The 11,164-nt window shown below is 38.3% G+C and overlaps 1 protein-coding gene across 1 annotated transcript; it reads right to left on the reverse strand.

Annotated features, from left to right (window-relative positions):
* Nucleotides 1-1,605: 1,605 nt before the first annotated feature.
* Nucleotides 1,606-10,764, reverse strand: LOC116669475 (protein C-ets-1-like). Its single transcript, XM_032499353.1, has 10 exons — nt 10,682-10,764; nt 9,639-9,719; nt 8,210-8,265; nt 6,496-6,615; nt 6,185-6,388; nt 5,016-5,090; nt 4,652-4,873; nt 3,748-4,029; nt 3,529-3,647; nt 1,606-1,825 (listed from the first exon to the last, which is right to left on the reverse strand). Exons 1-10 carry the CDS (start codon nt 10,762-10,764, stop codon nt 1,613-1,615), a joined length of 1,455 nt encoding a protein of 484 aa, XP_032355244.1. The 3' UTR covers nt 1,606-1,612.
* Between the last annotated feature and the right edge of the window lie 400 nt (nt 10,765-11,164).

Genomic DNA, 11,164 nt, shown 5'->3' on the forward strand with positions numbered 1-11,164 from the left:
CCAGATGACCCCCTAGAAACGGTCAAAAAGTTCAGTGTGGAATGATGTACCCTACTCGCACTACAGTTTTTATGATTGCTATTCAATACTTTTTATTATTTTTAAGATTATTTTTCAGGGCTTTTCCCTTTATTTACAGAGGAGGACTCCTTTATCCAAAAACCAACCATAGTATTAGAAGATTAGTTACACTAAAGTCTATCTTGGAATAACCTCAATAAGCACATTTCTTCAGCACTTGTGTGTACTATTCACATAAGTATATATTGTAAACCAGCTGTGCTGGGTCACACTGAAAAGAGTCATTCTTAAATCCACCGGAGCAGAAATGATCCCCTGCTGCATTAGGAATTAGAGGGCAATAAATCAATCAACAAGCCTCGTGTGGTCGGAGATAAACTGCTTGATTTTTTTGCGGGAACTGACCCAAACACACATGTAGTAAAGTGAAATGCACAGAAGGAGTCGGCTGAGCAAGAGTGAATACATCAATTAGGTTCCATTAGTCCAAGCACCAGCTGATCTCCGTTAAAACACTTCCTGGTGGGGATTCTTTCAGGCTGGATCTCTGTGTTGACCACCTCAGACTGGTGGACAAATATCTGTCCTGTCTGCTTAGTGTCTCACTGGAAGGAATTATTTGGAAGATCAGTGTAGTGCATGGCACTGTGGCTTGGGCAGTGTCCCAAGAGAGCGAAGCCACTCTCTCCATTGAAAATAATGGCCTCGCTGTGTGCAACGTTGAATTTGGGCTTTTGCTGTAAAAGCCCATGATAATGCATGATACTTAACATGTTGATGTTTATTAGGTAATGTTTACCATGGACACCTACTCGGTCAACAATCCCCTCAACTAAAAAATGTGTGTTTCTTTTGTTTATGACAAGTTTTGTTGTCTTAACACAAACATCTTAAACCCCAACATTGCATTAAAAATGTCTTGATTTATCCAATTACACCTAAAGTAGCTACGAGGAATTTGTAATTGTTGGTAAAACTGTTTAATTTTCCATCTGATGATCTTAAATGACCTGTAACAGCAAACGAGACTAACAGTGAAAACAGCGCTATTTTTATGTATTTTTTATTAATGTCTTTGTCGGATTTGTCCCTCAAAGTCACAAATTGATTTACAGCAGGTAGACCAGCTCTACACTTACACATTCTGACGAGTAACAGGTTTTGGGGTAACACCGGAAAAGCTTGTGTTTGAGTATCCAGCCAGGTAAAAGGTAGCAGGAAGTTTCTTTATGTAGGCAAACTCTTGCTAATGCTTTGGCCCGTGATCAGGTGTGGTAAAAACACTACCACTTTGGTCCGAAGGGGCCAGAAATGGAAAAGTTTCATAAATCAATGAATTCTACAGGTAATCAATAACTGGTTGATTAAAAAATAAAAAAAAGACAAAATTATGTGGCATACAGCATGTTAAAGCAACAGCAGCATCATTTCACGCGTGCGCGCACACACACACACACACACACACACACACACACACACACACACACGCACACACACACACACACACACACACACACACACACACACACACACACTGTGTGTATCACCCTCTGAGCCTCAGATGGTCAGTTCTCATATAACAAAGAGGTCATTACTTCTTCTTGGTACTGATGTCCAACATGGCGTGCAGCTCCTCAGGCTCATATCCCAGCAGGCCTTGCAGGTTGCAGACAAAGCGGTAGACGTAGCGTTTGCCAGCTGTCTTGCGAATAATGTTCTTGTCGTAGTAGTATCGTAGGCCTCGACTTAGCTTCTCATAGTTCATCTTGGGTTTGTTCTTCCTCTTTCCCCACAGCAGGGCCACCTGGACACAGAGCTACAGCTTGACTCCAGATCTCACAGAGCTACAGATCTCTCATTGCTTTGACAGCAATATAATGATGATCAATAGTTTTAATGTTGCAAATGTAACGGTTGAGCATTGTAAAGTGGTAACTGCAGTCACTGGAGTCCCATAGAATTACACTGATAAAAAAAAACAACTTGTAGAGCTAGACCAATAAAAGACCTAAACATTAATTAGATTTGATCAAAAATAATGTAATTTAATCATCATTAGCAGATGTACTGGAGCTGGATGATATGGTCAAAATTATTATCATAAGGATATATTCCACTGTCAATAAATATGTCAGTGAAGGTTTGGAATATTAGTTATTGTGTCCAGCTGTTGGTGAAAAATAGCTAACCACTGCCAAAAAAAACAGCAGCTTATATTTCCACATGTTAAATAAACTCAATATAATGTGGGGTGGAGTTGTTTAAAAAAAAAAAAAAAAACATCTGACAGAGCTGGGCGAGCAGTTTCCCCCTGCTTCTAGTCTCATTGTTAAAGGTCTTTCAAGCTTATGTTCAGGTTCAAACTTGTAGCTTGGGTATCTACTAGAACATGTTTACATGCTTTAATGTTCAAAAAACTCATAATTGTGTTGTGACATCACAACTGTACAAAAGTCCTGATGGCTTGTTTAAAGGATCGTTCTAAATTCGGGCTTTGTGGATTTCTCTGTGGATTTAGCTTTTTGATACTTTCACAGTATTTACACAGCACCATAACCTGCTTAATAATAATAAAAAAGATACATCTCATTTATTTCCAATAATGGGACCTTTAAGCCAGTTGTTCCCAACTTTTTGGTCTGAGGTCCCCCCACAGCCCTGTCAAATGAATTTACGTACCCCTTGATTAATCCCAATGTATGTTCCAAATGTAAAACACTATTTATATCATAGAAATAAATATTGTTAATTTTTTCATACAATTGAACTGTCAATATTAGGTTAGTTTGGTCAGCAATCATACTACTACTGGTACTACTAGTCATTGTTCAGGTGTTAGAGTTGACTCAATATGTGAATAAATATATTTTTAATCAAATCTTAATTTCTATTTTTAAATCAAATCCTAATATCTACTTTTTTCAAATTAGTCAAGCTACACTACAATCTTTCTACGCACTCCCTGGCAACTGAAAAAGTACCCCCCCCCCCGGGTACAAGTTTCCATGGTTGGGAATCCCCAGTGGTGGAAGAAGTATTCAGAACCTTTACTGTAGAAATACTCTGTTACAAGTTAAAGTCCTGTATTGAAAATGTTGCATAAGTAAAAATATGTAAGTGTCATCAAGAAAATGTACTTTAAGTATTAAAAGTAAAAGTACTCAAAACAGTTTTGTCAATCAACTGTTTAATTGGCTCAGCTATTTGCAGGCCTTTACATTGTTGGGTAGTTAAATTTCTAATAAAACATTGTATTTTATGAACTACCTGTGTTGTGTGTGCAAAAGTCTCAATTTGTAAAGTAACTAAACAAAATTGTACTTTTTACTCCACTACATTAATCTTAATGTACAAGTATCTGATATTTGTTTGTAAGTACAGTACTTGAGTAAATGTAGTCATCTTCTCAAAGCAGTCCTCACTGGGAATCACTGCTTTAAGCTAGAGCTAAACATGGCCCATGGTGTTTTACATCTCATTTAGCTGAAACCTACAGGCATCATGTACCTCATCAGGGTCCGTCAGCTTGAACTCCCACCCATCTCCTGTCCAGCTGATACATGACTGACAGCTGCAGTCTGTGAGAAGCTCCAGCAGAAACTGCCACAGCTGGATGGGACCACTTCCTATAGCGGGAAGACTAGATTGAAGACCTGCTGCATATGTTTACAACTGATATGAATGCATGTGAGGTATAAAACTGTATCTCCTTTAGCCACAACTCACCGGTATAACCGGCAAGGATCACTGCGGGTATCATGGCCGTGCCCACATCTGTTTTGTTGTCTATATATTCTTTGAAACTCCTGTGTGGATGTGGTAAAGTGAAGATATCTTCAGACACTATCTCTTCCATCGCTGGCTTTACATCCTGGAGAGGAGCAGTCCAAAATAGAGAGCCCACAAAGTCAGAGTTGTCACTGTGAGCAATCTCCACTTCCGAATCTGTCTCTGTGAATACACCATAAGAGAAACAGAGAAAAGGCAGGTTAATAAGGATGAAAGACACTCAGGTGATGATGCAAAATAGCTAGTGGTGGCCTCGTTGGATCACAAACCACAGTGGTTTACAGTCTTCTGGAACTATTTTTTGAAGACTCCCATTTGAATTTGAGGATTCATACAATGTTCAGAAGCTAAAATAAAATAGATTTTCCGCTGGACACTCTTAGCCTGGATGCCAGCCAAACTCAGCCCCACCCACAAGTTTGGTCTGGACTTGATCCGTTGTGGAGCTCGAACAAGAGCTGTTCGGACCAATCAAATTGTCAAGGTAGGCTTTATACAATGATGGACAGATGATCAAGAGCAACTTAATCAACCACGTCACCTAAGAGAGCATGGGTTGAACTCAAGCACACCCGCCCAAGTCGCCCTTCATTGCGCATGCTCATATGACGGTTCTCCCAAGGTCCTGTGGCTGTAATAATGGATATCGCTAATGGTTGTAATGGTTCACCATGTGTTCTATTAAAACATCCATGTGAGCAAATGATACATCCGAGGGATGTATGTATGCTGTAAAGCCTGTAACATGGATGTTTTTAGAACTGCAATCTCATCCTGAAACATGACTGAGAACAAACTCTAACTCAGGACCAAAGGAGAATGCAATCGCAAGCAACACTACATCTTAGATAACGTGTAAGTGTGTGAAGTGTGTTTTTACCTCCGGCCCCTCGTGTATCAACCGTGGTCATGCTCCTGCTGGGATCTTCTGTTTTGATCAGATAGTAGTCCACATGTTCAGGGACAGGGTGCAGAGTGTGGAGCCCTGTCCTCTCACTGGGATGGCACTGAACATGATAACTGTGTTTGTCTGAATGATCCTGAACATAGTCTGAGTAGTTTTCTGAGGAAACATAGACAAGAGAATTTTAAAACTATTTAGAGTAATACAACAAATAACAATGTAGTAATTACGTGAATACAGAGGGGGAAGTTATGGTAATAACAATGGTTGAAGGTTGAAGAAGACATTGTTACATTGTTACCTTTGTTGATTTGAAGCTGGCAGTAAGATGGTATCGTGCATGTGGGTAATGAAGAACTGCAGTCATATTCATTCTCTGGACAATGACATTCAAACGTTGTGTTATTATTGCATTATCATTAACAAGGACTAAGATGAATGTAATAAAGAACATACGTTTACCTGTATGCATGCTTTACTTTGTACATACACTACCGGTCAAAAGTTTGGGGTCACTCACAAATTTCCATTGCACTCCATTGTAGACAGAATACCAGCTGAGATCAGTTGCATTGTTTTTTCAACCAGGGCAGCAGTTTTCATATTACATTATGTGCTGACATAATTGCAAAAGAGTTTGCCAGTGTTTTTCTAGTTAGTTTTTTAAAATGATATCAGATTAGTAAACAGAATGTGCCTTTGGAACATTGGGTGAATGGTTGCTGATAATGGGCAATGTAGATATTGCATTAAAGATCAGCCCCCCACTCAGATCAGCTGGTATTATGTCCATAATGGAGAGGAATAAAAATTTGTATGTGAACCCAAACTTTTGACCGGTAGTGTATACTGCATATACAATATTAAGCAAACACTTTAGATGAATGTTAAGCCAATATTACCGAACCCCTAAAGAACATGTTTTTCTTTTTTTATGTTTCAGAATTTCATTGTGTTGTGCCATTTACCATTAGCAGTACGTTGTTAGCATAAAATTCCCCATTTCTCTTTAGGTTAATATTATAGCATAGCCTACGTCATCTTTTGAGTATGATACATATGCTAAACGTTGGTTAAAAAAAGGTTGTAAAAATGAAATGTCATAAATATCCGCATAGATGTATTGGACACCTTAACATTTAATGTTTGTGGAAATTCACTGTAATAGAAACATGTAAATATTTAAAATGTTAAAATTTTTAAAATGAGCCCCAAAATTAGAAATGTGTAAAGTTCAAAAGCATAAAGGGAGCTCCAGATGGATTGCAATGCGAAATGTATTAAAACTTAAACGTGGGAACACTTTACAATAAGGTACACAAAAAAAAGAGTAGTTACAGTTTTTGAAAGAGTAAAAAAGATTACTCTTTTTCAGAAGGGTAGTATAAATGGTAACTACCCTTTTCTAAAAGAGTAACTAAAAAAGGGTAAATAATCATTCGTTTTTTGGGGTTTGAAAAATCCCTTTACCTGTCCTCATGGTCTCCAGATGCTCCCACAGGATCTCTCCTGCGATGCAGTCAGACATCAGGCCCAGGAAAGCCTCTCTTTCCAGGCCACACAGCTCACTGCCCTGCAGGCCTCTCAGGTCTGAGCCCAGGCAATGGAGACCAAACTCAGCCTGGCACCAGTCCAGCCAGTAGTTCACCTCCCATTCAGACCACAAGGTAGGATCTTGACAAAATAAATATAAGTAAATCTACTTTTCTGAACGTACTGTATTGGGAGCTTACACTTGTGTATTGAGGAATGCAATATCCTGTGTGTGGCTCAGGCTGTACCCTGTGGAAAGAGATGGTTGATTCTCTCTTGGGCAAATCCAGTGAAACTGGCCTTCAACGCCTGGTTGAGGACCTCCTTACTGGTCGGGGTGAGAGGAGGGACCTCTAGGGTGTCCAGCGCTGGGAGACAATATAAAGACCCTCATTTGATGCTTCATCTCACCATAAACTCATAAAGACAGAAATAAATTATAAAATATTTTGCATTTGTCAACAACTATAACGCCCCCTTTCAACAAGTGGCAAGGGCGCAGTGGACACGGGTTGCGTGGGGGACCCGTACTTTCCATGTCGGTGCCCTCTGTCCCCCACACTTACAAAATGTCTGAGTTGATTTGAACTCACCATGAGTAGGCAAATGTGCACATTACTCAGGTTGCATCAGTTGACTAATTCACAGTACATATGCAATAATAAAATAGTATATATTTGAAATATATACAAAAGAATACTGAGGTAAACTCATTAAAATATGCAGTAATTAAGACCAGTGTACATGATGAAATAGTAGCATTAGAACATGCCAGAAGCCACCAAATGTAGGCTACTACAGCCAGAATTTACCCCCCTACACAAGATGCGGCAGTAAAACTGAATGGAAAGGTTTGTAGAAATGTCTGTTTTTCCATCAATTATAAATGAAAATAGGCTACTTGGAATCCGGGATTTGGAGAGACTAATGCGAGAGGATCTTTTCAATAAAAATCCTCCCCCTGAATAGTCTGTTACCCTCACTTTTGAAATTACAGCTACGCCCCTGACATGTGGTAGTCTTTTTAGTTATTAAGGTTTCAAAACATCCCATAAAGATACGTTGAATATACAGTGCACAATGGATATTTCAAAACACTGGGTACACCTCACTGATTTATTAATCAACATAAACTCACATTGATGGCCTGAACAGTTTGAGTTATTTATCTTCATACAGTAATAATAATAATAATAAATTGAATTTGTATAGCGCTTTTCCCAAGCTCAAAGTCGCTTTACAGAGTAAAGTTCAAACTCCATTCATGTATTGTAATGTTCACAATTGCACACTGATCAACTTTGCACACGTTGATTGTAATGGGGTGATGTACAGTTTATGAGTTATGTACCACAATGCATTAGAGCCTAATGCTGGAATGCTATAAATCTCCCTCTGCATATTAAAATCAGCCAACATATTAAGGTCAATGAGTTTAAAAATATTAAAGTAGAAAATTTTCACTCTCCAGGACAACTGAGCCAATTACACACAACGATGAAGGCCATGAGATGCGGCTGAAAGGACATTGGGTTTAAACCTTCCACTTCTACAGTCCAGAATGATCCAAAATGATGAGTTTCAATATATAAAGAGCGTTTAACTGCTTGTGGATGACCTGTACATGTGTTTAAACAGGTAATGGAAAGTGTTTATTTGCATAAAATAACAAATATGATTTAAGATACGTATAAATTACTCATCACCTGTTGAAACACAAAATGCTTCAGAGGAGAAGCTATTGTTGACTAATCCATTATTAAAAATGTCTGCTCACAACTACATCATAGTATATCATAAACCATTCCCCACAAATACTCAAAAGTAGGTTGCTGCCATATTGTTCAAATTACATTCAAAATTTACCAGAGAATGATCAGATTGAAACAAACAAGAAATGCGTCAGAATCACTTTGAACTCCTGATGTTGACGGAAGAGTGGGATGAAAATCCTAGTCTTACCGTCAGCACTGCAGTCCATCCCAGTGTGGAAGGAGTTGGGGATCAGTTGGAGGAAACTGACACCACAAAGGGGGAAATGGGGCTTTAATATCATAGACAGGAGGGGAGGAGGGGACCGGTCGTGATGGACAACTGTCAATCATGTGGATGTGGGAGGGGCAGGAGAAACTGGTCTAAGGCCAAGTGTGGAATTACTTAATGATTTTAAACACAGAGGGCACAGAAGCAAAAGAAAATGAAAGGACAATCGACATTGGGAGCACCGATTTAAGAAAACAACTAGTTTTCATCTGGAGCTTTCAGCTACATCTCATGACCTTCATCAGCGGGTTAGTAAGTTGTCATTCTGACTTATCTGTTTCACAACAGCTGAGCAAATGGCATCCACCAATAAAGGCCCCCCCAATGAGGCCTAAAGCTCTTGTATTGTGTATTGTATTGTGTATTGTAATGTAAATTCTTTGTCATAGCAGTAAGGTGGTATATGACCAAACATGCAGTCTAAGGTGTTGGTCCATCACAAGCCTCTAGAACAGCATCACTGCTTCTTCTCATTGATTTAACATCGGATGACTGTGAAGGCCATAGCAAAAAGATTTACACTATTATTTTACTGATCAAAGCATTCAGTGACCTACATTTTGCTTGGATAAATGGAAATTAGGCTGCATTGTTTATGTCACTTATGGATTTTCAATTTACATTTGAACATAGGCCCCTATAGAGCAGGTTATGTCTAATTAAAAATTAGGCTGCATTGTTTAAATTGCATTGACAGATTAAAAGAAACTCCTTTTCCAGTCCCAACATGTTCATTAAATAGATGTAACAGAATGAAATAATTATATTTGCATTTAACTTGTATATTTTCCACTTTAGATTATGTTAGGTTTTTAAAAATTGAATGTCAAATGAAAATTTCATTTAAGTTTTCAATTGTTATAAAATTGCACTATAACAGCCATAGAATGCCCATAAAAGTATGTGAAAATGAAATGCATTTTAATTTAAAGTTTTACTCAAAAATACATTTGCGGAAAGTTAGAATGCTATTGTGGAATTATTTTTTATTACTTTAGTTTTTAGTGAATTTTCAGTACATTATAACAACTGTTACAACCCAAAGTAGTCTAGGGGTGAAGGACACAAACAGCTTAAAATAATAAACTGGGGACAGAAAGCAAACGTTTAAACAAGGCACATTTATTGTGCCCGCCCGCACAACAAGAGGCAACTAAAAACAATCTTCAAAAGGAAGACGACAACAGGCACAGGTAACGTAAGGTTTGGCTCAGAGCAGGTCTCAGAGCAGGTCTCAGAGCAGGTCTCAGAGCAGGTCTCAGAGCAGGTCTCAGAGCAGGTCTCAGAGCAGGTCTCAGAGCAGGTCTCAGAGCAGGTCTCTCTATGGCTTCCACGGCAGCCTCTCTACTGCACACAGCCATGCTGCCCTCTCTTAAGCTGTGGGGCACAGATCAGCCTCAGCTGCTGACCTGTCATCAGCAGCACACACCTGCAGAGAATCACACACACCTGCAGAGAATCACACACACCTGCAGAGAATCACACACACCTGCAGAGAATCACAAAGCACAACACGGCACGTGACACAACTGAACGCAGTCACCTCAATTTTTTTGTAATATATGAAAAAGCAAAAACAACACAAAAATAAAATAACAAACCACAAAACAAAAAAGGAAACAGGTCCTGTGAAGAAAGGTGATGATAGCCACAAAAATAGGAATAAAAGGTGTACATTTCAAGTCACTGCTTTATTCACTAATGAGTCCATGTGAACCAATGGCCTTATACTTTAACCCTTGTGTCGTCTTCCTGTCAAAATTGAAAATCTTTTTTTCTTGACATTTTTTTATCAACGTTTTTAACTGTTTCCTAAGTTTTTGTTCCTTTTTTCAACACTTTTGATGGTTTTTTTTCAATGTGTGTCACTTTTTTGCCGTAACTTATTAACTTTAGCTTTACAGTTATTTTTGGAGTTTATGATCAATAAACCTCATTTATAGGAAATGATACCTAATGTTTGAGTTAGAAAAGCAGAAATTAGGAATTATGTAGACTAAAATTAAAGGAATGGATGTTGACGGACAATCACAGACTGGAATATGTCAACTTTTACTCAATACTATTTCAAAAACACTTCAATTTGTTTTTCAAATGCTATAAAATTGAATAAGACGCCCCAAAATAAATGAAAGTAGAGATTTGTACTTGCCAAAGAGCGTTGTGTAGAATCAATCATGTTATTTTGGTGAATTAAAAAGAACATTGATATGGGAAAGTGGGTCAATTTGACCCGAGGACAACATAATGGTTAAGTAAAATGTCCACTACTGCCATCTTTTGGCATGTAAACCTGATCTCAAACCTAGCACAAAAGTCAACCTTTCCATTGCCCTTATTTCTTGTATGACCTCAAACCACTGTTGCCGTTTAGGACAATCAGGCTCATACCAGTTTCTGAATATGGCTTTCCTCCCTGCTGTGAGGAGTATCTTCACCAGGCACCTGTTCCTCTGTACTTGCAACTTCTCCATTTTCAATGCTTTGTTGTAATGATCTCTAAATTGTATATACCTAAATAAATCCCGATTGTGAAGGGAAGAGTTTTCTTTTAATGTTTGGAAAGTCTATAATTCCTTGTTGTCTATTATCGTACACACTGCCTTAATACCTTTTGGAATTACATTTTCATTTTCAAATTGACATTAACATTTTAATTAAGTCCCCTTTAGGCTCCTATAATTTGGTGAGCACTCATGTTCTGTATATGTGTCTTAGACCTCTTTTGCAAGGCCAAGAAAAAAATAAGTAAAAGAGAAGAACACAGACAATTACCAATGGAGTGTAGCTTATATTGCTTTAATGTTTTGCCAGATTCATCAGCTTTCTCAAGTTATTGTCTTTCTCCCAAGTGGCTAAAGCAGACACATTAAA

Source organism: Etheostoma spectabile, chromosome 19 (genome assembly GCF_008692095.1).
Source record: "Etheostoma spectabile isolate EspeVRDwgs_2016 chromosome 19, UIUC_Espe_1.0, whole genome shotgun sequence".
Taxonomy (NCBI): Eukaryota; Metazoa; Chordata; class Actinopteri; order Perciformes; family Percidae; genus Etheostoma; species Etheostoma spectabile.

Excerpts from the sequence above, each read along its gene's own strand:
- LOC116669475 (XM_032499353.1), bottom strand. The coding sequence starts at position 10,764 with ATGGAGAAGTTGCAAGTACAGAGGAACAGGTGCCTGGTGAAGATACTC. Across the intron at positions 5,091-6,184 it reads TCTGGAGACCATGAGGACAG|AGAATGAATATGACTGCAGT; the intron begins GTAAAGGGATTT and ends GTCATTGTCCAG. Across the intron at positions 3,648-3,747 it reads GATCCTTGCCGGTTATACCG|GAAGTGGTCCCATCCAGCTG; the intron begins GTGAGTTGTGGC and ends TTCCCGCTATAG.